This window comes from Mya arenaria, chromosome 14 (genome assembly GCF_026914265.1).
Source record: "Mya arenaria isolate MELC-2E11 chromosome 14, ASM2691426v1".
Classification (NCBI taxonomy): Eukaryota; Metazoa; Mollusca; class Bivalvia; order Myida; family Myidae; genus Mya; species Mya arenaria.
The window spans coordinates 63,990,352-64,015,288 of record NC_069135.1 but is presented as its reverse complement, the minus strand read 5'-3'; the positions used below and the strand labels follow the sequence as shown (position 1 = coordinate 64,015,288).

The following is a 24,937-nucleotide window of genomic DNA, read 5'->3' as shown; positions in this document are numbered from 1 at the left end:
TATGTAACGTTTCCATCTTAAGATGATCATCGCGAGGTAAAATAAATCATTATATTACCATTATGTATGTACGAGTACATGCATCATCTCCAGTGTTCATGCAACCAATGAACTTATCAACCATTTATGCAAATCCATCAAAGACACCTTTTGATATAGGAAGACATATTTCATTTGCTTAACGTTACTACAGCATTACGTTTTTGTTACAAGAATGCCGTTCTCTTGGCATTCAATTCATCAAAATATCCCTATTTGACTCCATCATTACGACTACGTACACGCAAAACAACGTTGACGTCAGCAACGTTAAAATACATTTTTGAGCGCATTGTTTCAAGTTGATTGCTAACTTAAAAAAACTTTCCCCGAAAAATCATATTTATATTATATAACTCAAAAGGCTGAATTACAGACTAGAAAATAGCTCACAAAAATGAAGGAACTTCCAGGCATTTAACGAAGAAATGTTCACCTAAAGCCAGTCGCTGGGCGTAAAGAAACGTGCACAATTATCCAAAGACACACAGCTTATTTTCCGCAAAATAAATAATTTACACATCTTTTAAAATTGGTAATGTTATCGTTATAGACTTTATTTAGGCATCTCTAAAGGAATTTCCATTACTTTATGATGAAATATCGGTAGTCGAGATGCGCCAAATGAATCACTCGATGTGAAATCCGTATGGTGTTAGATAGCATCTTATTGCACTTACCGAAGTGAATAAGTTATTTTAGAAAAAGTGGCGGAAAAAATCTGACACTTCTTTCTTGCAATTTTACAAACAAACTGAAATATATTTTAGGTTGAACGTCAATTGGATATAGGTAATGCCTTCCATGTCGGTCAAATGCCCGTTATGATACGCAGGACACACAATAACAATTATATTTTAAAGGGACTTGTGCATGGTTTGGAGAATGCACTTCTTCGGATTTATGTTCATACGAATTGAAGTGTTTGCTATCATCAGGAGTGTTAAACTATGACAGCTACACCTCTTAAACAAATGTTGATATAAACTAAACAAATTGTCTTTGAATTCCACAATTTCCACAGCTGTTACAAATTAGCTTAAGGCTGTTGTGAGATTAGTTGATCGACATTATCACACGAAGCTTTCAATTAATTTAAGATTGTTTCGAAAATCCAGAAACTTGAGGATCAGTTCGAGTGGCCGAGTTATCGATTTTCTAAAAATATTTTGACTGTACCAGCGGGGGTTTATCACGTTAATAATGCTGTCAAATAAGACCAGATTTTCCTTTATACAGGCGAACCCCGTTGGCTCGTACTCTAAGGGACCATCGAAAATACCTCGAGACTCGGAAAATTCGTGTCAAGCAAGAATGCTTTCCTTCAGTCTAAGGAAATCGGTCCATTACATTAGTTCGAGCTAGCAAGGAATTCGAGCCAAGCGAGTTCGAGCCAACGGGATTCGATTGTACTTTAATTGTTGGTTTTTGCTGCAATTTAGGTATCAACATGTTTACTTATAATACGATAAATCAGTTCAGATGCATTACTTGGGAAAAATGGTTTTGTCCAAAAACATGAGCGAGTCCATTTAAAACCATATATAATTTATCAAATAAATATATGAGGAATCAAATTGCACATTGGTCAATGTTTGTTTAATCATTCAATTCATATATGAGGAAACTATTTTAACTATGATCGATGTCTGTTCAAACAATTCAATCCATCTTTTTGGAAACAATTCACACCAAGGTCAATGTCTATAGAATTATTCATTCAATATACATGTATAAGGATACGTACATGTATGCTTAATTTCAATATAAACACATTATAAACATCATATTTACTAAATACAAACGGCATGAAACACCGTGTCTATTACTCTTTATTCTATGTTGTGTATCATTCTATTACACAATTACATTTTTTTATTAAACATTCACAAACAAGAAACCAACTTGTTGGTATAATTCATACAAAATCAGCTACAAACATTTCAATTAATAATACACATTCTCATACTCGTAAATTATTTTCTTATAGCAAATTACTACACAACTTTAATTATGTAAACTGTAAGAATTCAACATAATTTTAATATCAAGTTTCCGACAAATACTCTCACAGTAATTGAATTGAAAGATATGTGAAATTAAGCATTGGATAAGCGTATTGTTAGTATAATATTATACATTAGAATTATTCTTAAACATTACAATTACTTCACACTTGACATAGATTTCAGTCATATTAATTGACGGACTTGATCTATACTAAGTTGAATACTTTTACGATATTATCCGAATCAGGTCTGCCATAGTGATTGCAGGTGACAAACAACATCTTCTTCAGTGAAAAGTAAGCCACACTGTTTGGACTCTCTACCCCCTCCTCCATCCCCAGCAGTTGGGTTAACTTGCCGGTGAGCGTGTCCGGTAACAGAATTTTGTAACTGCCCCACCCACACACAAGCTGCTGGTTGTCCCCCACGGCTGCTAGTCTACGTGGGTATTTCAGTAACTGGTCTTGGTACGACTGGAGCACCTCCAGTGAGATGCTCAGCTTGGTTATTGTGTTTTTGGCCCCGTCCGAGACATATATGACCGGAGAAGTGTGGCTCTCCCTGGCCACTGTCAGATATGACGGATACTGAAACAAAGGATTTCCACTGCGATTTGATGGATATCAGAATACGGCCATCTGCGGGTATGACGCTGTTACCAGTTTTATTGAGACAGTTCACGGTTTCGACAAAAAATGCACGTTGAATTTTCTAAACCATGAACGAGTCCCTTTAACTTACACATTTTTTAAGCTAATGGAGTTACATTTTGAGTCAGTTAGATAACATCAAGCTAAATCCAAATGATTAAGAATGGCTTTATCGCTGACACTATTACATGTTGCGAGCATGTCGATGTGCGATAAAGCGGGTTCGCAGATGTGCGTGTATGTACATGCGTGCACGTATGTGTGCGTGAGTCACAGGGGTTGGTCCGGCAGTGTTTTCGAGCTACACCGAAATCTTGCATTGGTCGCAGCGCAATGTTTTCACAAAACTACCATATCAATCAAAGTAAAGGGGCTCAATAATCAATAAATACCTCAAAATGAAAATGATTTATTTTCAGTTGACACTGCAACATTAAACTATTAAATCGGTGGCATAGGCCGAGAAATAGGCATATCGAATTCAACGTTAAAAATACATTTTGAACGCATTGTTTTCAATTAATTGCTAAATTAAATTAAACAAAACTTACCCCGAAATTTAATAGATTTTATTGCATAACTCGAAAGGCTGAATTTCAGACTAGAAAATAGTCCACAAAAATATAGGAAGTGCCAGGCATTTAACGAAGACATGTTCACCCTAATGTCAGTCGATGGACGTAAAGAAACGCACACTTATACAAAGACACACATCTTATCTTCCGCAATCTAGATAATTTACCCACGTTTTTAAAATTGGTATATTTTAATATAGGTATCTCTAAACCAATTTCCATAACTTTATGATGAAATATCGGTAGTCGAGATGCGCAAAATGTATCATTCGATTTGAAAAATCGTATGGTGTCAGATAGCATCCTTTAGCACTAACCGACGACGCGTATATAAGTTATTTTAGCAAAAATGGGGAAAAAAATCTGACACTTCCTTCTGGCTAATTTACAAATCAGCTAAAGGCTGTTGTGAGATTGGTTGATTGATATTATCACGCGAAGCTTTCAATTAATTAAGGAAAGGTTCGAAAATCCAGAAACTTGTGAATGAGTTCGAGTGGCCAAATTATCGATTTTCTAATAATATTTGGATTGTGCCAGAGGGAGAGGGGTTCACATTAATTATGCTGCCAAATAAGACCAAAATTTCTTTTAATACAGTCGGTTCGACCGTTGGAAAGTCGAAAATACCTCGAGCCACGAAAAATTCGAGCCAAGCGGTAATGCTTTCCTTCACTATAATGAAATCAGTCGTTTACATCAGTTCGAGCTAACATGGAATTCGAGCCAAGCGAGTTCGAGCCAACGGGATTTGACTGTACTTTAATTACATCTTTTGCTGTATTTAAGGTTTCAAACAGTAGACTAATAATACGATAACTCAGTTCAGATGCATTACTTGGGAAAAATGTTTTGGTCCAAAACATGAGCGAGGCACTTTGAAACCTTTTTGGACATGAGTTACATCTTGTACAACAATGTTTGTATACTTTATTCAATAGATATATGAGGAAACAAGTTGCACATTGGTCAATGTCTGTTAAATCATTCAATTCATATATGAGGAAATTATTTTAACTATGGTCATTGTCTGTTCAAACAATTCAATCCATCTTTTTGGAAACAATTCACACTTGGTCAATGTCAATAGAAATATTCATTCAATATACATGTATAAGGACACGTACATGTGTGTTTAATTTCAATATAAACACATTATAAACATCATATTTACTAAATACAAACTGCATGAAAAAATGACACATCGTGTCTATAACGCTATAATCTATATTCTGAATCATTTTATTACACAATTACATTTTTTGATTAAACATTCACAAGTAAGAAAAAAACTTTTTGGTATATTTCATACACACTCAGCTACTAACATTTCAATTAATAATACACATTCTTATACTTGTATATTATTTTCTTTTAACACATTACTACACGACTTGTCACTAATGCAAACTGTTAGAATTTAAAATAATTTAAAAGTCAAGTTTCCGTCAAATACTCACACAGTAACTGAATCGCGCGATATATGAAATAAAGCATTGTGTATGCGTATTGTCAGTATAATTTTATACAGTAGAATTATTATTGAACATTACAATTACTTCACACCTGATACAAATTTCACTCATATTAATTGACTGACATGATCTATACTAAGTTGAATACTTTTACGATATTATTGGAATAACGTCTGCCAGAGTGCCAGCAGGTGACAAACAACATCTTCCTCAGTGAACAGTAAGTCACACTGTATGGCCACTCTATCCCCTCTTCTTTCCCCAGCAGTTGGGTTATCTTGCCGGTGAGTGTATCCAGTAACAGAATGTTGTCACTGCTCCATCCACACACGAGCAGCTGGTTGTCACCCATAGCTGCCAGACCATGTGGTAATTCCAGTAACGGATCTTGGTACGACTGGAGGACCTCTAGTGAGATGCTCAGCTTGGTAATGGTGCTGGTGCCCCGATCTGAGACATATATGACTGGAGGAGTCTGGCTGTCTCTGGTCACTGTCAGAAACTCAGGATACTGAAACAAAGGTTTTCCACTGCTGCCTTTGTCCACACTCTTCTTCACCTTTCCCTTCATGTCCATCAACACAACCTTGGCTGGGTTGGTAGAGGACACTATCAAGTTGTCATCACAGAAATCTATTCCATGACATGCTCCATCTACTTTAACAACATCCTGTAGCGTGACATTTTCCTGAGTAGATACGAACTGTATCTCCTTCAAACCAGGCAGGTTGACGGCTGCCCTTTCCCCAGGCAGGAGACACAGGTCCCAAGGCTGACCTGGAAGTTTCACCTGGGATACCATCTTGTTTGTAGTGGTGTCCACAAGCTTTACTGAGTTATTGTAGCAGTCAGCCAGTAGGAGCCTGCCTCTGGACAGGAGGGTTACTCTGGTCAGTGCGCATTCACGGCATGCTGCCGTCTTCACTGGAATGTCAGGCAGCTTGCTAAACTGGGATTGGCTAAGGTCTGCTCGGCACTGGTTTAAGGCTGAAATAACGAAATAAAACTGTTCATGAACAACAATTTTAAATAGTGTTTAGTTATGTCCGCTTCGCTGGTATTTAACATTTAGCAAACGAAGATATGTTCATAGTAAACGTATGTATCTAAAGATGTGTTTATGACCTTGATGGAACGTGCATGTATGAAACAATATAAAAAAATGGGCATGTACACAAAGTGACAAAGTGCCGCGTGATGTGTATTCTATATATCTGACACTTACAACCTAGTTTGGTCGATAAAAATGTTGTAAACTCAAATGGTGTAAATTCATACTTAAAAGAATATAAAGATATAATAAGCCACTATTTGGAACATGAATGTGTATTTAAATACACTTTTTAAATAAAATCAAAAGACAGTTACAGGAAATAAATGGTTCGAGCAATACCTATTAAGACGACAAAGGTTAGTTTGTTTTCTGTTTTCCCGACTTTACCTCCATGTTATGTAATTTTCAACCCGTCATATTTTTTTGCAATCAGAATTGAACTTGGGATGCCTAAATGAGAAGCGGGTGCGCTTACCACTATGCTGACTGGACATCCTAAAGTAAACGGTGTAACTATAGGGGGCAGTATAAGTCAGAAATATATTGTGTTACCATAGGGGGTCAAATAAGTTCGAGATGTATACAGTGTAATCATAGAGGGCATTATCCGTAAGATGTATGCGGTTCAACCCAAGGGGAAAGTATCCGTAAGAGGTTTGCGGTGCCACACACGGGGGGCAGTATCAGTCAAAAAAGTATACGTTGTAACCATAGGGGAAAGTTTCAATCAGAGAAGCACGTTGTAAAAGTAGGTGGCAGAAACAGTCAGGGAAGAATACGTTGTAACTATAGGGGGCAGTATCAGTCAGAGAAGTTAACATTGTAACCATAAGGGGCATTATCAGTCAAAGAAGTATACGTTGTTTGCATAGTGGGCAGTATCCGAAAGAGGAGTATACATTGCAACCATTGGGCGCAGTATCCGAAAGAGAAATATGCGGTGTTACCATAGGTGATAGTATCGGTCAGAGAAGTATACGTTGTAAGCATAAGGAGCAGTTTCAGTGAATAAGGTATTGTTACCATAGGGGGCAGTATCAGCAAAAAAGTATACATTGTAACCATAGAGGGCAGTATCCGAAAAAAGAGTATACGTTGTAACAATAGGGGGCAGTATCAGTCAAAGAAGAATAAAGTGTAACCATAAGTGCAGTATCAGACAGGGAAGTATAAGGTGTAAACATTGAGAGCAGCTTCCGAAAAAGGAGATTACGTTGTAATCATAGGGGCAGTATCAGTCAGAGAAATATACAGTGCAACCATTGAGGCAGTATTAGTCAAAGAAATGTACGATGTACCAATAGGTCGCAGTGTCAGTCCATAAAGTAAACGTTGTAACCAAAGGGGGCAGTACAAGTCAAATACGTATTTGTCGTTATCATAGGGGGCAGTATCAGTCAGAGAAATATAAGATGTAACCCTAATGGGCAGTATCATTCAGAGAAATATATGGTGTAGCCATAAGGGGCAGTATCAGCCAGAGAAGTATATGGTGTAACCATAGGGGGCAGTATCAGTCAGAGACGTATACGGTGTAACCATGGGGGGGCGTACCAGTCAGAGAAGTGTTAGGCGTAACCATAGGACGGCAGTATCAGTTAGAGAAGTATTAGGGGTACTCATAGGGTCAGTTCAAGTCAGAGAAGTATTAGGGGTAACCAGAGGGGCAGTGTCAGTCAGAGAAGTATTAGGCTCAACCACAGGGGGCAGTATCAGTCGGAGAAGTATACAGTGTAACCCTAAAAGGGAGTATCAGTCAGAGAAGTATACAATGTAACACTATAGTGGGCAGAATCTCTTAGAGAAGCATGTGGAGTAGCCTTAGGGGCAGTATCATTCAGAGAAGTATGTGGCGTAACCATAGGTGGCAGTATCAGTCAGAAAAATATATGGTGTAACCATAGGGGACTGTATCAGTCAGAGAAGTATATGGCGTATCCATAGGTGCAGTATCAGTCAGAGAAGTGCACGGTGAAACCATATTGACAGTATCAGGCAGGAAAGTTCATGTTGTAACCATAGGGGAGCAGTATCAGTCAGAGAAGTATATGTTGGAACCACAGGGAGCAGTATCAGTCACAGAAGTATACGGTGTAACCATAGGGGACAGTATCAGTCAGAGAAGTATAGGGTGTAACCATAGAGGTCGGAATCAGTCAGAGAAGTATATGTTGTAACCATAGGGGGCAGTATCAGTCAGAGAAGGATAGAGTGTAACCATAGGGGACAGTATCAGTCAGAGAAGGGTAGGGTGTAACCATAGGGGACAGTATCAATTAGAGAAGTATATGTTGCAGCCATAGGGGGCAGTATCAGTCAGGGAAGTATACGGTGTAACCATAGGGGACAGTATCAGTCAGAGAAGTATATGGTGTAAACATAAAGACATTATCAGTCAGAGAACTATACAGCGTAACCATATTGGGCAGTATTAGTTAGAGAAGTACATGGTGTAACCATATGGGGCAGAATCAGCCAGACAAGTTTATGGTGTAACCATAGGTGGCAGTTTCAGTCAGAGAAGTATATGGTGTAACCATAGGGGACAGTATTAGTCAGAGAAGTATATGGTGTAACCATAGGGGACAAAATCAGTCAGAGAAGTTTACAGTGTAACCATTTGGAACAGAATCAGTCAGAGAACCATTCGGTGTAACCCTAGGGGCAGTATTAGCCCGGGAAGTAAACAGTGAGGCTTTATACGTAATAGTTTATTATAAAAAAAAAAAACGGAATTCAAAAACCAAAAAAATATTAAGAAACGCTGATATGTTCATTATTATATATATAATATATTTAACAACCTCTGACTTACCACAATTCATATATATATATATTCAACAATCTCTCACTGATACTGTCGCCTATGCTAGATATGATATAATACAGGGGCTTCTTAAAAACAATTTATATAAACAGATTAAACAATCTCTGACTGATACTATCGTCTATGACAATAACAATATAACAGAGATACCTTCTAATCATAGCGGCTAAAACACGGTATTTGTCCACCTAAGTGTCTCACCAAGGTGGAAAAATGAACTTACATGCAGGGCCATGAAATTTTGTCCATTTTTAGTTTAAAGTTTCAGTCATTGGAAATGATATTTGTTTTCCTACAGTCGCTTTTATAAATTAATTTTTTTGGCGACTTTTACATACAGGTCAGTGTAAGGTTACAGACACTACAACAGGCATATAACAACAAAGATTTTAATGGAAACAAGTCTGTATTATTCAGGTTAACACAGAAAACTAACAATTAGAATGTTAACAAACAAATGCATAAAATCTCTGCTTGAGATAAGCATAAAAAAAATCATATTTCATCCCAGTTGCGATGAACTCTAAAAATTGACAAAAATGATCACACAACTTTAACTGTAACTTTTAAAGTTTGTAGAACCAAGTGCCCCAAGCACATTGTTTTTCTAAAATAAACACTTTTCCTATCAAGTATAGTCAGTTTCTGCTGTTTATATCAATAGAACATATTTTTTGTATGAGATAGAAATAGACTGCACTACGGTTACGGACTCTACACATTGTAAGAACCAACACATGCTCAACATTTTCTATTTGAAATACACATGTTTGTGTATTTTCAACAGATTAACTTTAACTTTGCTGAGTTCCTGTGTATTGAATTTAAAATGACCTCTTTCATTGACAAGTTCAGGAGCTTCTAGCTTTGAAATGATATGTTCTGTTGGCTCCTGAGAAACGTCTGACTTCTCAGGCCACACATATGCGTTTCCAGCTTTCTTCATATATTTAAGCCCATATTCTGTTTCAGATTTACTTGTAATTTCAGCAACGTAAACACTCATGGGTCCTTTTCTCGGTTTGAGCCCAACGGTAACAAAATCACCAGGTTGAAAGGCTGTATCTTGTTGGGATGTTGTTGCTGCTGTCTCTTCTATTTTTCTCCTCTTGAATTTTGGTCTCCGATTTTCTTTTCAAAGTTATTTGTTTCTGTCCTTTTGTTTGTTCTTTGCAGGTTGCTTTAGGCTGCTCCTTGTTAGATGGTTGTTTCTTCTTTACATTTAGTTTATCTTGGACTTTACTAAAAACATCAAGGTTTCTTTTCTCCCACTTATTAACTATGTCTACATTCTCACATTTTGATGTTACACCATTCACACAAGCATCACAGTAACAACTAAGTTTCCTTGAGTTCAGCTCATAGTCTTTACCAACAGACTTAACAGAGTGCAGCTTCCGTGTTCCAGTTAATGTTTGTACATTTGTTTCTGGTCGGTTTCTATTCACATTTTCAACAAATACAAATTCTCTTCTCGACAGAGTGCTTTTTACAGTGTCCACTACTTCCATATTCAGAGTTTCTTGACAAAATTGGTAAACGTCTTCAGCATTACCAAGAACTTTCCTGTTACTTATTACAGCACGATAACAAGCATTCTTTACAGTTGCACCCAACCCATCACAGACATTCTTTCCATGAGACGTTTCAAAGTAGTTTCGAGTCATTTTGGGCTGCTTTCTGAGACTGATATCAGCAAACGCCTTTTTCCCCTTGTACTGGGCTGCACACCCATCAGTCCACTCGTGGAGTTCACCAATCTTCACCCCTCTGCTTTCTAGTAATTTAATGGCTTGATTTTCGAAGACAATTGCTAAATCCGCATCATGTTTGGTTTCTTCACTTATTCCAATGATGGCATGTTTTACTGTAACATCTTTGTCATCAAGACTTTCTTTATAGTAGCACATCATTGGATGTACAGTTACCTGGTTTCTATCAAAGAACCCTGACTGCACTTCACTTTGGAAGACACATGCATAGTTCTCACTGAAATCCATTACCATGGCTACAGATCCCTTTGTTAATTTCTCTACACATACACCCATTTGTTTCTGTTGCCAGGATGCTCTAAATGCATGCTCTGGGTACACCATCATGTCTTTCTCTAAAGCTGTCAAAACACTTTGAAATCAGCTTCTTTGGGCACACAAGAAACGCAGCACTTTACTTTGTCATATTTCTTTATTTCAATGCTTTCCCATTGATACCATGACACCATCCCATCTCTGTTCTTTTCTTCCATAGTCGCCAAATACTTTTGAAGGCCTTGTACTCCACATTTTTCACAATTTCTTGACACACATTTTAAAGATGGCTCTTGTTCATAGCTGCAGAATGTTGCATCACTCAGACTCTTCTTATCAATCTTAATGTCTTCTGTCATGTCAGTCTCTTTTACAACTCGTTTCAATGTTGTAAGTGCTTCTACTTTCAGGGCTACATTACAACAAGTCTGGCACAGGCATGACCGTCTGCTTGTCTCGGACACTTTCTTTACATTAACTGGTTTTAGTTTGCTGAATGATGTAAGTCCTATTTTATGATTAGGGTTTCTTGTTTTGTATAACGTGTGTGCTTCTTCTAGTGTCATTGTCATCACATGTTTCTGTAGTGTTTCTTTCATACCAGTCTGAGTTTTGATTCTAACAACATCACGTTTGGATGGCACCTCTCTGCTAATTTCAGCACTCAGGTAGAACTCTTTCACTGATTGTTTCACATGATCACTTATCACCTCACATCTTGTTTTTCTCTGTTTCTTTTTCCACCATTCATTTCTCATCTTCCTTGTTTTGTAAGACACATTGAAATATTTACTAACTGTGATCTTTTTGTATTTCCTTAGTACTGATTCACGTATTACATCATATGCAGTAAACATTGGTGTTTGAAAAGACAGAGAAAAGAAACATGCAGCATGTTTCTTTTCTCTGTCTTTTCAAACACCAATGTTTACTTTGGAAATACTTTCTTTCAAGGAATTCACTATAGCATCTGCTACTTCAAGTTTCTTCTTACAAGCTGGTGTCATTGTTACTCCTTGGTCAGAAAGTACTTTGGATGTTGAAGGTGACTCAATAAGCTTCTTTAAAATGGCGGCTTTCTTCTTTGGTGTCCTAGGCAGAATGCCTTTCACCATTTGCGCTCGTCTGTATATTGTTGCACGGGATAAGTTACTTTTGTTCTGTCTGCTTTCTCCATGACTGTCATTTTCATCAACTGTGTTAACAATTGGAATTGTAGGAGACTTAAGTTTAATTCGCATTCTCCAGGCTTGTGTTCGCTTCACAGCTTTTTTCTTTTTTTCTTCCAGAGCCGGTTTCTTACTCTTTTTAACACCAGGATCTTCAGAAGAACATGTTGTTTTCATCTTTTTTCTCTGTCTGTATCTTTTCATTTCTTCAGCTTTTTTCTTTCTTAAGGAGTCTTTTAATTCAGGATCTGAATTGGCCATGAGTTTCACTTTCATTCGAGCTTCCTTCTTTCTTTCTGTGTCTTTCTTTTTGATTTCAGAATATTTTGTGGAGTTTTCTGTTTTCTGACGCATTCTCCATGCCTTGACTTTCAGCCTGTTTTTCTCCTTTTGCTTCTTTTCTATGTCTTCATTCTTTTCAGCATTCATTTCAGCATTTTTTTCAAGTTTCCGGGATCGCAGTGATGCTTTTCGGCTCTCTTCTGTAAAAAGACATTCTGAATATTAATTAACCTTAAACGGTTGGGCTCAATGTATACCTTAGAATATTAATATATATGGTATATAAATCTTCATATAAAGACAGGTTTTGTGAAAAGAAAAACCTCAAAAGGTATAAATGTCCCTATATGGTTCAATTGTATTGTTTCTGTTCATAAAAATGTTTTTGAACATACTTACAGTAGACTTAGAAACAAGTGGCCGTATTTTGTAGAGTCTGTAACCTGAGTACAAGTACAAATCAAATATTACTTAAGCTTCAATTCTGTACATTTAACAAGTATCCACTGTGTCTGTGATCTGTATATTATAACACTGATTGTATTCATTGGCATACACGCCAATCTTTATGTAAAAATATTTCATCTCGGCTCCGTAATAGGCTACACAAAATGAAATTGTGTGTCATACTGTCATAGGATTTCCATTATACAACCTGTTAAGACCATTTTAGTTTGTTATATGTTGGGCATGGCAATTTCAACAAATAAGCATCACAACATGTGCATTTCATGTGGACAATTGCATTAATTCAGGGCATCATGTACAGACATATGGTTTTGGTTACGGACCCTACGTAACATAGCATGGAATGTTTAGATAAGGATAATACATACCTAGAGCATCACTGGAACCAACACCTTTAGTGTTTTCCATTTGAAAGGACTTTTTGCTGGAATCTGACCGACTATTACCCAAAATAAGCCATTTTCTTAGCTGATTCCATCATTACAGCTGGACTGTTGTATTTCTTAGAAAGGCGGTTGTTTTGGATGATGCAATAATTCATCACAAATATTGTTGCATCAGCCGTTTTATTGGTATTTTCCAATAGTTAAAAGATGATGCAATATTGCACAATAAAAAAATTGCTTTTACCATGAAAAAATATAAGGAAATATGCTATTGAAAACAATGGAAATTTCAAATAAAAATTTGAAGGCAGATTTTGTAGTGTCCGTAACATTAAATATGTAAAAAAATGCAACTTAAAATCAAAATATTCCAAAAATATTTCAGCCGTTAAACATACTCATACAGAGGTTTTTATTTGTGGAATGCCACATTTCTGTCATTAATACATATGTAGATACAAACCAATGGTTACGGACTCTACAGATTTTTTAACCCTGAAAATCTTACAGGTGAACCTCCTTCTTTTTAAGAATGTGAATCATGAATGCCCAAAGCAACAAAAAATTGGAAGTTTGATTAATAATCAGTCTTACAAAACAGTTATCACTTGTAAATGGGTGAATTTTCAATGTTTTTCATGCATATAACAAGGGATACTTATTGTGATTTTGAAAAATTGGCAAAAGCACCACTTTATGTTAATAAGTCATATTTTCTGTAATAATTTGTCTATTTTCTTGATTTACCCACCAAAATTTAGCACTTGAAATTTTCTATCAGCTGAGGTAATGCATTTTTTTCCAAATCATCATGCAAAATAGATATATAACAGTTTGAATATATAAAAAAATCAAATGAGACAGCATAACGCTTGAAAATGGCCATTTTTGGGATATGTTTTTTGCTGTTACTCGAATACAAATTGATATTTTCACTTGAAATTTGGAGGCCAGCAGGAGTGGACTAGGTTACATGCTTTGGCTGCAAAGAATTAAGTTTGAAATCACACACTTTCCTTCAATCTATGTATAACAACCAAAAAATATAAAATGGACAAATACCGTGTTTTAAACGTACTAGATATATATCTCAAACAATCTCTGACTGATTTTGTCTCCAATGATAGCAGCGATGTAACACAGGGACCTTCAAATAATAGATAAATATATCAAACAATCTATGACTGATAATATCCCCATGATAGCAGCGATGTAACACAGGGATCTTCTAATAATTTATAAATATATCAAACAATCTCTGACTGATTTTGTCTCCCATGATAGCAGCGATGTAACACAGGGATCTTCTAATAATTTATAAATATATCAAACAATCTCTGACTGATAATATCCCCATGATAGCAGCGATGTAACACAGGGATCTTCTAATAATTTATAAATATATCAAACAATCTCTGACTGATAATATCCCCATGATAGCAGCGATGTAACACAGGGATCTTCTAATAATTTATAAATATATCAAACAATCTATGACTGATAATATCGCCATAGATAGCAGCGATGTAACACAGGGATCTTCTAATAATTTATAAATATATCAAACAATCTATGACTGATAATATCGCCATAGATAGCAGCGATGTAACACAGGGATCTTCTAATAATAGATAAATATATCAAACACTATATGACTGATAATATCGCCATAGATAGCAGAGATGTAACACAGGGACCTTCAAATAATAGATAAATATATCAAACAATATATGACTGATAATAGCCCCATGATAGCAGCTATGTAACACAGAGACTTCTGATAATGTAAATAAACAGGGCTTTTTCTGCGCATTTTTGGAATATTAGTCTCTTTTCCCGTTCAAAAGACTTGAAACGGTTGAAATATCAATCCTTGGGATGTAAATATATATTGCAATAAATCATGACAGATAATATCCCATACTGATCTCTGAATATGATGTAAATCAACGATTTCTGATTTAGATTATTCTCAAAACTTTACATCACATAATTGTTAGGATGTTGAATAAACCAGTTTAGGTAAAAATACTTTCATAATTTGTTTATTTTTTATTGCCTTTTTATGTTCGATTTAATTATTTTTATGAATTTGGTAAAAATAGTGTTTATTTTGCTTTGGGAATGGGCCCGACTATGGTCCGATAGTCGGACCCGTGGGTACTATTGAAAAATCACAGACAAATACTGCCGCCTATGATGGCATCGATGTAATTTTAACACATGTTTGTTCCATCTTAAAAAGTGTGATAATGTACAATATTTGATGTCATGTTTGAAACAAACGCATTATGTATTTATACCAACACCTGCGCGAGCAACAAAACACGTAAATGATTAATTCAATATTGAACAAAACACACAACTGATTCCCCTGAGTAGAAATTTTGAATTATCATTGAAACTTGTGAAAAGAAATATTTTCGATAACCAATATATTCTTTGTAAAAATTGATTTGAGAATGATTTTATTTTGTTCTCATTTTCTATATTCACATCAAGTTCAAATATATTCATACACATGTATTCATTTCTAAGTAAAATATGGTAATTTCTAGAAAATAATTTTAGAGCACGCTCGGATGCACGCATGCACGAACTCAAACACACACGCACGCATGCTCTCACTCAAACAAGCACGCACGCATGTACTCACTCAAACACGCATGCATGCACGCACGCACGCAATGCACACACACTAACAAATCACATCGATAAACAAACACATCAACGAACACATCGCAAATATCGCCAAAATACATGCATAAACTCAAAGGCACATACTACACATACACACACGTACATGCACACACAGACTATAAGATACATACAAGCATACACACCCACACACATCCGTACATGCATTAAAGGCACACACACACACACACACACACACACACACACACACGCACGCACGCACGTACACACGCACGAACACACGCACGCACGCATTCACTCAAACACGCATGCATGCTCGCACGCACGCACGCACACACACTAACAAATCACATCGATAAACAAACACATCAACGAACACATCGCAAATATCGCCAAAATACATGCATAAACTCAAAGGCACATACTACACATACATACACGTACTCGCACACACAGGCACATAACACAATAACACATATACAATTTCACGGACACATCGCATACACACACACGCACACGCACACACGCACGCACGCACGCACGCACGCACGCACGTACGCGCACACGCACACGCACACACACACACAAACACACAAACATGCACATACATTCACACACAAAATATGATTGCAAACAAACACACACGCACGCACGCACGCATACACACATCGCACAAACACCTATACATAGTTGTTCTATAAGGCACATATCATATTCTCACTCATTCACAGCCATGCCACCATCGCACTAAACGTACACACACATACACGCACTCAAAGCTGCATACCAACCGTACAAACATACACACACACGGTTGACTCATACTTCTCATAAACGCGTACATACACGCACCCACAGACACAACACACGTTTGACTACAAACACATTGCACAAACACACATATGTACATGCATTAAAGGCACACACACACACACACACACACACACACGCACACGCACACGCACGCACACACACACGCATGTGTGTACATGTATTAAGGGCACACACACGCATGTTCAAGCACGCATGCCCCCGATTGTGAAATAACTTCTGTTAAGGGAACTGATGTAATATATAAAATCAATATTTATTGGGGCAGTGAAATCGGAAACAATTTGTTTCATATTATTTCTACCTAAATTCAATGAATTACACTTTACCTGCAGTAAGAATGGCAATAAAGTAACATGGCGTAAACTAAAACAGATATTAAACGTGAAATCTAACTGATGACGTGAAACCTAACTGTGATATAACTGCTTTGTGTTGCTTACCCAGCTCCTGGGGTTGTTTCTGCTGGTCTGCCAAATCTGACGCCACCTGGTCCACTCTGCCAATAGCTGTGTTTGAGGACTGCAGCTGTTCTGTTGCTGGGTCCCTACTGAATTTCGAGTGTGGAACTTTACCTCTTCTCCTGATGTCCTCAAGTGATGCCTGAAGACCGACTAACTCCTTGATCGCCCTTGTTCCAGATACAAACAGCTGGTTGTTGTTGACCTCCTTAGCTTGTAGCTCGGCCTTGAGCTTCTCAGTGGCAGTTTTCATGTCTAGACAGTTTGCCTTCATTTCATTTAGCAGCGTCTCGGATTCCCGTTTCTTCCGATCAATTTCTTCCAATAACTCGTTCTCCCTCTTATCCAATAACTGGATGATCTCATGTTTGAATTTTCGAAGCTCATTAATATTGGTAAGACTTTCCTCTTCAACTGATTTCATGCTCGCCTGTATGAACGATAAATAGTTTTCAATGTCACTGACCATCTGCACAATACCTGTTTTCAGACTTTTGTATTCTGCACCCTCTTTGTAATGTTTTGCCAATTGAGAAATTTTCTTTACTTTACAAGAGCGATGTTTTTCATAATCAACTACGCTTTCGCCACACAGAAGTGCTTCATGGTTGGGACAGTAATACTTTATAAACTCATTCGCATGGAACTGACATGTCTCTGTAAACGTCTCATCCTCACTTTCAGCATGGAATGAGGAAGGCATACTGCTCTTGTCCTGGAGGACATGGCTCTTGGTCAGCTTCATGTTCCTGTGTACACGGGCGCAAGTGGAACACAAAAACTCCTTGCAGACGGTACAGAAGGCATCAGGAAGGATTCTCTTCCCATCCTCAGCACATGGCTGACAATAAGTGTGGTCATGGAACGACCCTGTAGCCTCGGGCGCGATTCTCCCTGGAACTGCATCCATCCTGTGTTCAAAATCATATTTTCATTGTCAAATATACTTTTTGCTAATTTCGTTCTTATTGAGGAATGGTCTTTAATATAACAAACAACATATTCTCATTGTCAAATTAACACTTGGCTAATCCAGTTCTTTACGAGGTATAGTCTTTATTATAAGTAAAACTAAATTCTATTTGATGGTAGAAAATGATTATTAAATTGGAAACACTAGCGGTTCCTGAGGCGTTGCTCCATCCATATATTCATCCATCCCATCTATTCATCCATCCATCCATCCATCCATAATCCATCCATACATCCATCCATCCATTCATTAATGTCAAACCCCTACTCTGGGGACCTACACATTAAGCTGCAAGAATGTCAGTAAAAGTTGTGAAAGAAAACAAAGTTAAAATAAGGAGGTACAGATTAGGTTTAAAAATACCTAAACCATCAAAGCGACCAGCTTTGAAAACACAAACTACAATATTTTTGTTTCAGAATGAAAGGTGGCCAAAATGTTTTAGGACGGTCCAATACCCAAAATACTTGTGAGCCTTTTTATTCGTTTCTGGTGAAGCCGGGCTGCACGTTCTAATTTTTGACCCCAAAATCAGGTCCATATAAATAGATGCCAATAGTCTTTATAAGATATTTATGATGGCCACATATAAACATAACAATGCCCACTGATATAAAAGTTTTTCTGAACGCCAATTATTGTGGTTATCCCAAGTGTGCACTCACTAAATTTAAATCCTGGCACCGCCCCTGAGAAAAAAATACTATTTTATACTTACTTTTGTTGACTGTTGGAAGCCAGTTCCGATAGTTACTTGAATATCTTAAGTACACAACTCATTACTTTCAAATGTGGTTGTCGCCAATGATTTTAATATTCGCTGTTTGGAGAGAGAGGGAGAGTCAACGTAATTAATGTGACTTCAAAACCGAAAGTAGCAACTTTTTTGATAAGAAATAAGGGAGGTTATCATGTCATGGGTATTGCTAAAACCCGGTATCCGGTATCCGATTATGTTGATACCGGGTAGAGTGATCAATAGTTTTAGTCCAGAATAATAAATATTCTGGTTTTCCAAAGCTAATCCTCCGATACAAACAAAATTATACCGTTTTAATATACACACGTTACTTCGGAAACAATAGAGTAAGAGGTCTGTTATATGAATTTCAATATGAGCTCGAAATTCACCTTTTATATCTACCGGCATAGCAAAATTCAGTTACATGAATTCCTTGCTATATATATTAGATCAGATGATCGATACCGGTATCACAAGGTCCGATACTTATTCTTAATAAAAGTCATGGTTATCGGATAACGATCGTTGGTATTATAGGCATATTTTAAGGTTTTGAAAATACTATTTTAAACTTCATTTTGTTGACTGTTGAAAGCAAGTCCTTTTTGATAGTTTCTCGAATATCTTAAGTATACAGCTCTTTTCATTCTAATGTGGTTGTCGCCAATGATTTTAACATTTGCTGTTTGGAGAGAGAGAGAGTCAACGAATTTTAGGCGTCTTCAAAAACGAAAGTAGCAACTTTATTGATAAGGGAGGTTATCCAATTTAAATTATTTGAAATGAGGTTCTTGTCATTATTTAAACAAAACAAAAACAATCAATTTTATTTTAATTCTTAAAGCAAAATTCAAAGTAAGAGTGAATAAACTATTCTTCACTTGACTTAAACCATAAACATAATAATGTATTGATTTAAACAATAAAATTGCAATGTCATTATTATTCTTCATACTCTACATTGTATGCGTTTCTTAACAACCTTCTTTGTGTATGTTGTATGCAAAGTTGAAAATCCTTCTTTGCCTATGTTGTATGCGTTAGTCTATTTCTTTGTTGTATGCATTTCATTCTGCATCCAACGTCGTGAAATACATGTATGTTAAACATCATTATTAAGAAATTTAGAATGCAAGATTGGTTGTGTACGGGGTTCTACCAACAAAATATAACAGAAGTCTATAATGAAAACTGATTCGGTATATGTTACGATATTTTTCCGTTTATCTAATGCCATAAAAGTTAATTACATTTATCTCGATTTTACTCATGTTTAGTATGATTTACAATTGATAATTTCTTCAATTTCATAAAAAAAAATAATAATACTTTGCCATTAAATTTTACATTCAGAGTTAAGCATCAGCTAGCTATTAATAACTGTTCATGCAAAACTTGTTCAAGCATCTAATTATCCATTAGGAAATGTGCTTAGTTTGAAAATAAAATATGAGATAGAATACTTTAAATAGGTTGATTTGAATATTTATGTCATTAGAATATAATATAATTACTTACCTACGGGCTTGTTATAAAATTGTTTAGCTTTGTCTTTTAATTGATTTAATAACCAAATTAAACTGTGCTATGTATATTTATATTCATATTTTACAAACCATACTTGGGTCGACCTACAGTGGAAGTCTATTCTGAAAACTGATTGGCTGAAGGCTTGCCTGACGCTCGGCATTTAAATTGTAGTTCTTGGTAAAATGGTGTATTCAACCCAGGAATGTTGTATCTCGTGTATCGGTGCTTTAAACCGAGCACGTTAAAAAACCAAAGGGTCTCTTCGCAAAGAGCTAGGGTAACGCACCCGGATCTCTTGTATCATATTCTGTTTCTCAAAGTCTTCCAGTGTCTGGATTTGACTGCGAATTGCTATCTCTTTTATCTCATGTCACTTATGGCATTTAAACACAATTTAAGTCGGGATGGTGTCACGGCGGGGACAAGCCATAATGCAGCCTACAGGCACGGGCAGACCTTGATAAACTCAAATGATCAAACAAAAACCATACTTGGACTGGTTTTTTATCTACTTAAAAGCCGAATGAATCATTTTCTTGAAGTTATCTTTCTTCAGACGATTTCTTCACTTTTTTATTTCCGACTTCAGCTTTTTTAAGTAAGTGCGTGGATTCCCTAGGTATTCAATATAAGACTATTAATTGTTCCTGAGATTTGATGTTTTTCTGCTGATCAATTTTATACTGTTTAATCATTTACTTTAAAGGTTTTTTTTTATTTTATGATACTCAACTGTTGATTGTGACACTCGGCGAAATTATTTGCAGCTGACAAAGGCACTTATAGTTTCCTATTTACATAGTTAACTTATTATTGCCATTCGAATGACTTGAATTTTCAATTGACTGTATTGAAAATGAACACATCTCATTCGTTTTTCACTTCCAACCTAAGCCCTGTGTCGATGCTGAGGGTTCATGTAACCGCCAGTGCGGCTACCATAACTTGTTAAATAAGACAGGTCGGATACAGTTGCAAAAGGGTATAGCAATGCCTGTTCTGATTTTTGTACATGTTTCACTGTTTTAATATTAGTTGTTACCAATACACATGTTGTGACATAGATTGAGCATGGTCATATAAGAAAAGGGTCATGACAAGATCTGTACAGTTCGAGGATGTGAGGATCATATCAATCCTTGAACAATTCATGTCGATGGTGCGGGGCGTATAGTCTATAATAAAAGACATGTTATACGCGATTCTTCCAATCCCTAACGTATGTGAAGGATTTACCATATCAAAAATTGTAATAAATATGTAAACGTTCAATTATTTTGACTACAGTGGATTCAATCAGCGGTAAAAGGCCCAGTTAAAGCCCTCTATAAGTCCTCCTCCCTCCAAACAATGAAAAAAAAAGAAATAAAGAAAAAAATCTGTATACCATGCCCTCTTACCACTTATGCGATCTGAGTATCCTGCTGTGCAGTTTTGGGGGTTTTATTATAAAAAATCACACAAATGGACCCTTAATGGCCCTGAGCCAATCAAAAAATGCACAGGAAATTGGTCCCTATTTTGACACCAGTGCAATTAGCAAGAGATGCACAGCAGAGGATTATCTTGCCAAACATATTACAGTGGGGGTATTCCAACATGTGTTCAAAGCAATATCTGGGACATTTGTAAATTGTCAAAGTTGATTAATCATTCGACGTGTTTTTGTACTGAGCAGGCACATTACAGATATTAAAAAATACCGTAAATACGAAATGTACGTATGATTACTATCTCGAAAACGCCCCCTATTATGGCAAGTGAACACATCTTTTTATGATAAATGTACAGTAACTTACTCGTAGTATTGAACGATTTGTTTACGGATGAATGCCCATTTCCTTTGAGCGTTTCCATTTCGTGTAGACTTAATTCTGCCGAATATGTTTTTCATTCTGCAAAGCGAAACAGGTGGAATAAACAGACGTTTAAAAACGAAATTATAAACTTCCTGTCAAAGGGAACTTACTGTGTAAGGCAACATATGTTCTTTTTTTTCCGTTGTTTGCCCTTGACGGTGTTTGTGCAATTATTCCTATGATTACAGATGTGGAACACACTTAGAATGATTAGATATTCTTTAAAACAATAGTCAGATGACATTAATTCAAATCTTAATGATTTTAATGGGTGAAGTGAGCGCAGCGAAAGGGACCTTCCTAATCATTAAGCTATTAGATCTGACTTCGAATACAACATCTTTTGCTGATATAATAGTGTCAAAACAAAATCTGACACAGGGAATTCTCGGTTTTCAACATTTATTCATCCTATGTTTTTAGAATATTAAAAACATTGAATTAATATTTATAAATCTTATATTAGGGGCGTATTGTCACTGTAATGTAGCAATAAGGGCTCGTAATGTCTTTGCTGATACAGGAATTATGGGACGTAATGTCACTGGTGGTGCAGCATTAATTAGAGATTAATATATGGCCGCGCGGGGCCAATGAGTGATAATAGCCCCGGCATGTGGATAATGGCCCGAAGGTCTAAAACTTGTTCAGCTTCATCATGTGTTGGTTTTCTTACAGGAATCTCTTCATATGTTTGGATGGAGGATAGCGCTTGCTTAATTTCCTGGGATGCTGCTACAAGTTCCTGATTGTCATCATCATCAAATTCCTCCATGTTAGTAACTTGTTCTGGTTCTGGATTTGTCACTGGTTCTTTTCTCTTACACATGTGAAGAATATTGGACATGTTTTGCTGCTTGTCTATATTGTTTGTATGGTAATGATTTAGAGACATCAGATTTTTGTGACCAGTCAGCTGTGCCACCTCAGTGGGGAAACAACCGGCATCCAGCAAATTTGTAATGCATGTTTTTCTTGCAGAGTGATTAACATGCCTAGCCTGAAATCCAGCCTGCTCACTCATGGTTTTGGCCAGTCGTCCCAATTTATTTTTTCCCAGGTTTTGGTTGATGAACCAGAGATCATTTGATTCTGTTCCCTTTCCAAAATTTGGATTCAGGGCTACATAAAACCTTGTTTATGGGGCGGACATCTGAGGTGGTCTCTTTCCCTTGTAAAGCTGATATAACCTAACAGGGCAGTTTGGGTCTCCTGCAAATAATTTTAAAACACATTTAGAGTACTCAATCACATATTTATTTCTTTTTTACAAAATCAACATTTGAAGTCTTATTTTAAATGGATTTTAGTTTAAAAAGTTTTGCTAATAACTGCAATAAATGAACATCATCTGTTAACAATAGAAAAAATAACCTTTTTATAACAATGCTATTTTTACTTGGTTACCTGGCTGTTCAAAGAGCTTAGGTACATATTGCCTGTGGTCACCAGCAACTCCGTTTCTTGTTTTTGTCGCCCTCTCCGTGAAGGCCAAGTAACTCACACCATCGGAGGTCTGGCTTATTTCCAAGTCCCCCACAACATGGTCAAGTGCTCATGTCTTCCTCGCAATCCAAGGTGCATGGTGTTGTTAAGCCAAATGGTATTTGTGAGGGAAATTGGAGAGGCTGTAATTAATTCGAAATTTATACCATTTGAAACAATTACACAGTTAAAATGTGCTTGATTATTATGTTGTATAATGTTCTCTACTGTTTAACAATGTACTGCACTGTAAACTCACTCTAAATGCATATAGATTTCTTTTTTCTACCTTAATATAGTAATGAATGTTTATAAAATATATATTAGGTTAAAGAAATATAAAATAAAAGACATAAAATCAATGAATTTCGTCATACAATAATAATTACCCATTATTCATTTTTACCACCCAATACATATTATCAAGGTAGGCTTTTTTGAATACCGGGGACCGGCTTATATCGTTCTCTTTATGCTTTAGTTGTCTCCCTTGTCTTTGTTGCTTAGTGATATGTAAACAATCAATTAACTGCCAAACTTACCGGCTCCAAGAAGTTCCTTTTCGTAGAGTTGTTGAATCTCTGAGGAAGTGAAGGGATCGGCTCTGTTTTTTGTTGCCAAGTCCCTTTTCTTTCAAGTCCACGCATTTCGCTTTTAGCGTGTCCCGTGTGAGTTTGAACTCTTTTCCCCCCATCACATCGCCTTCGTACTCTGCAAAACGAGTTAATTATGATTAAAATAATAAAAGTCTGTGCACAAAATTATAGGCAACTATAAAACATATAACTATTAAGTAGTTTATATATTAACTTTAGTTGTTTTAGATAATAATAACAAACAGAAATACGCCTACCATTCTCGGACAGGTGTCTCTTTACACTTGACAAGATGCCACGCAGGGTAGATGGCTCGAAGTTGGTTGCAGCGGGGCCATTCGCCTCTGCCGAAAGCTTGGTCTTCTTGACACTGAGCAGGAATCTGGATAGAAGAATATCTAGCTCCTTTGGTGGAATGTCTTTGATCTGGCGGGTCTCGCCGTCATCATTCAGCCAATCGTTCACCATTTTCATGTCACTCCTAGTTTTTGTTACCGTAGCCTTGTTTTTCTTTGCTTCAATGAATTGCCGGGCTTGTGCCTCAGTGAAATGTTCATTTTTTTCGATGGCAGAATCCAGTTGAAGTAGACTGTTGGCTAAATTTTCGAGCGTTCGTTCACCCATGTCTACTCCGTCAGCCATCTTCAACAACGTGAAATTGCGTCACGTTGCACGTGCGGACAATCGCAGGGTCATTATCGGTCACGGTCACGGCTATTATCAATTTTGATGATTATGGTCCCGCCGCGCCGATAATGACTATTCTGACAACGTTAAAGTGTTACTATATATAGTAACATGTGTATTAAGGGCTCGTAACGTCATTGCTGATGCAGGAATT

General features: G+C 36.7%; 1 protein-coding gene across 1 annotated transcript; it reads right to left on the bottom strand.

The window, feature by feature from the left end:
• Positions 1-4,227: 4,227 nt before the first annotated feature.
• Positions 4,228-18,756, bottom strand: LOC128216714 (uncharacterized). The gene is made up of 3 exons (XM_052923360.1): positions 18,603-18,756; positions 16,894-17,822; positions 4,228-5,735 (listed from the first exon to the last, which is right to left on the bottom strand). Exons 2-3 carry the CDS (start codon positions 17,819-17,821, stop codon positions 4,879-4,881), a joined length of 1,785 nt encoding a protein of 594 aa, XP_052779320.1. The 5' UTR covers position 17,822; positions 18,603-18,756; the 3' UTR covers positions 4,228-4,878.
• Positions 18,757-24,937: the final 6,181 nt, after the last annotated feature.

Bases quoted from the DNA above. Each gene is read 5' to 3' on its own strand.
- LOC128216714 (XM_052923360.1), bottom strand. From the start codon at position 17,821: ATGGATGCAGTTCCAGGGAGAATCGCGCCCGAGGCTACAGGGTCGTTC. The intron at 5,736-16,893 runs GTAAGCAACACA...TCGTTATTTCAG, and splicing joins GAAACAACCCCAGGAGCTGG to CCTTAAACCAGTGCCGAGCA.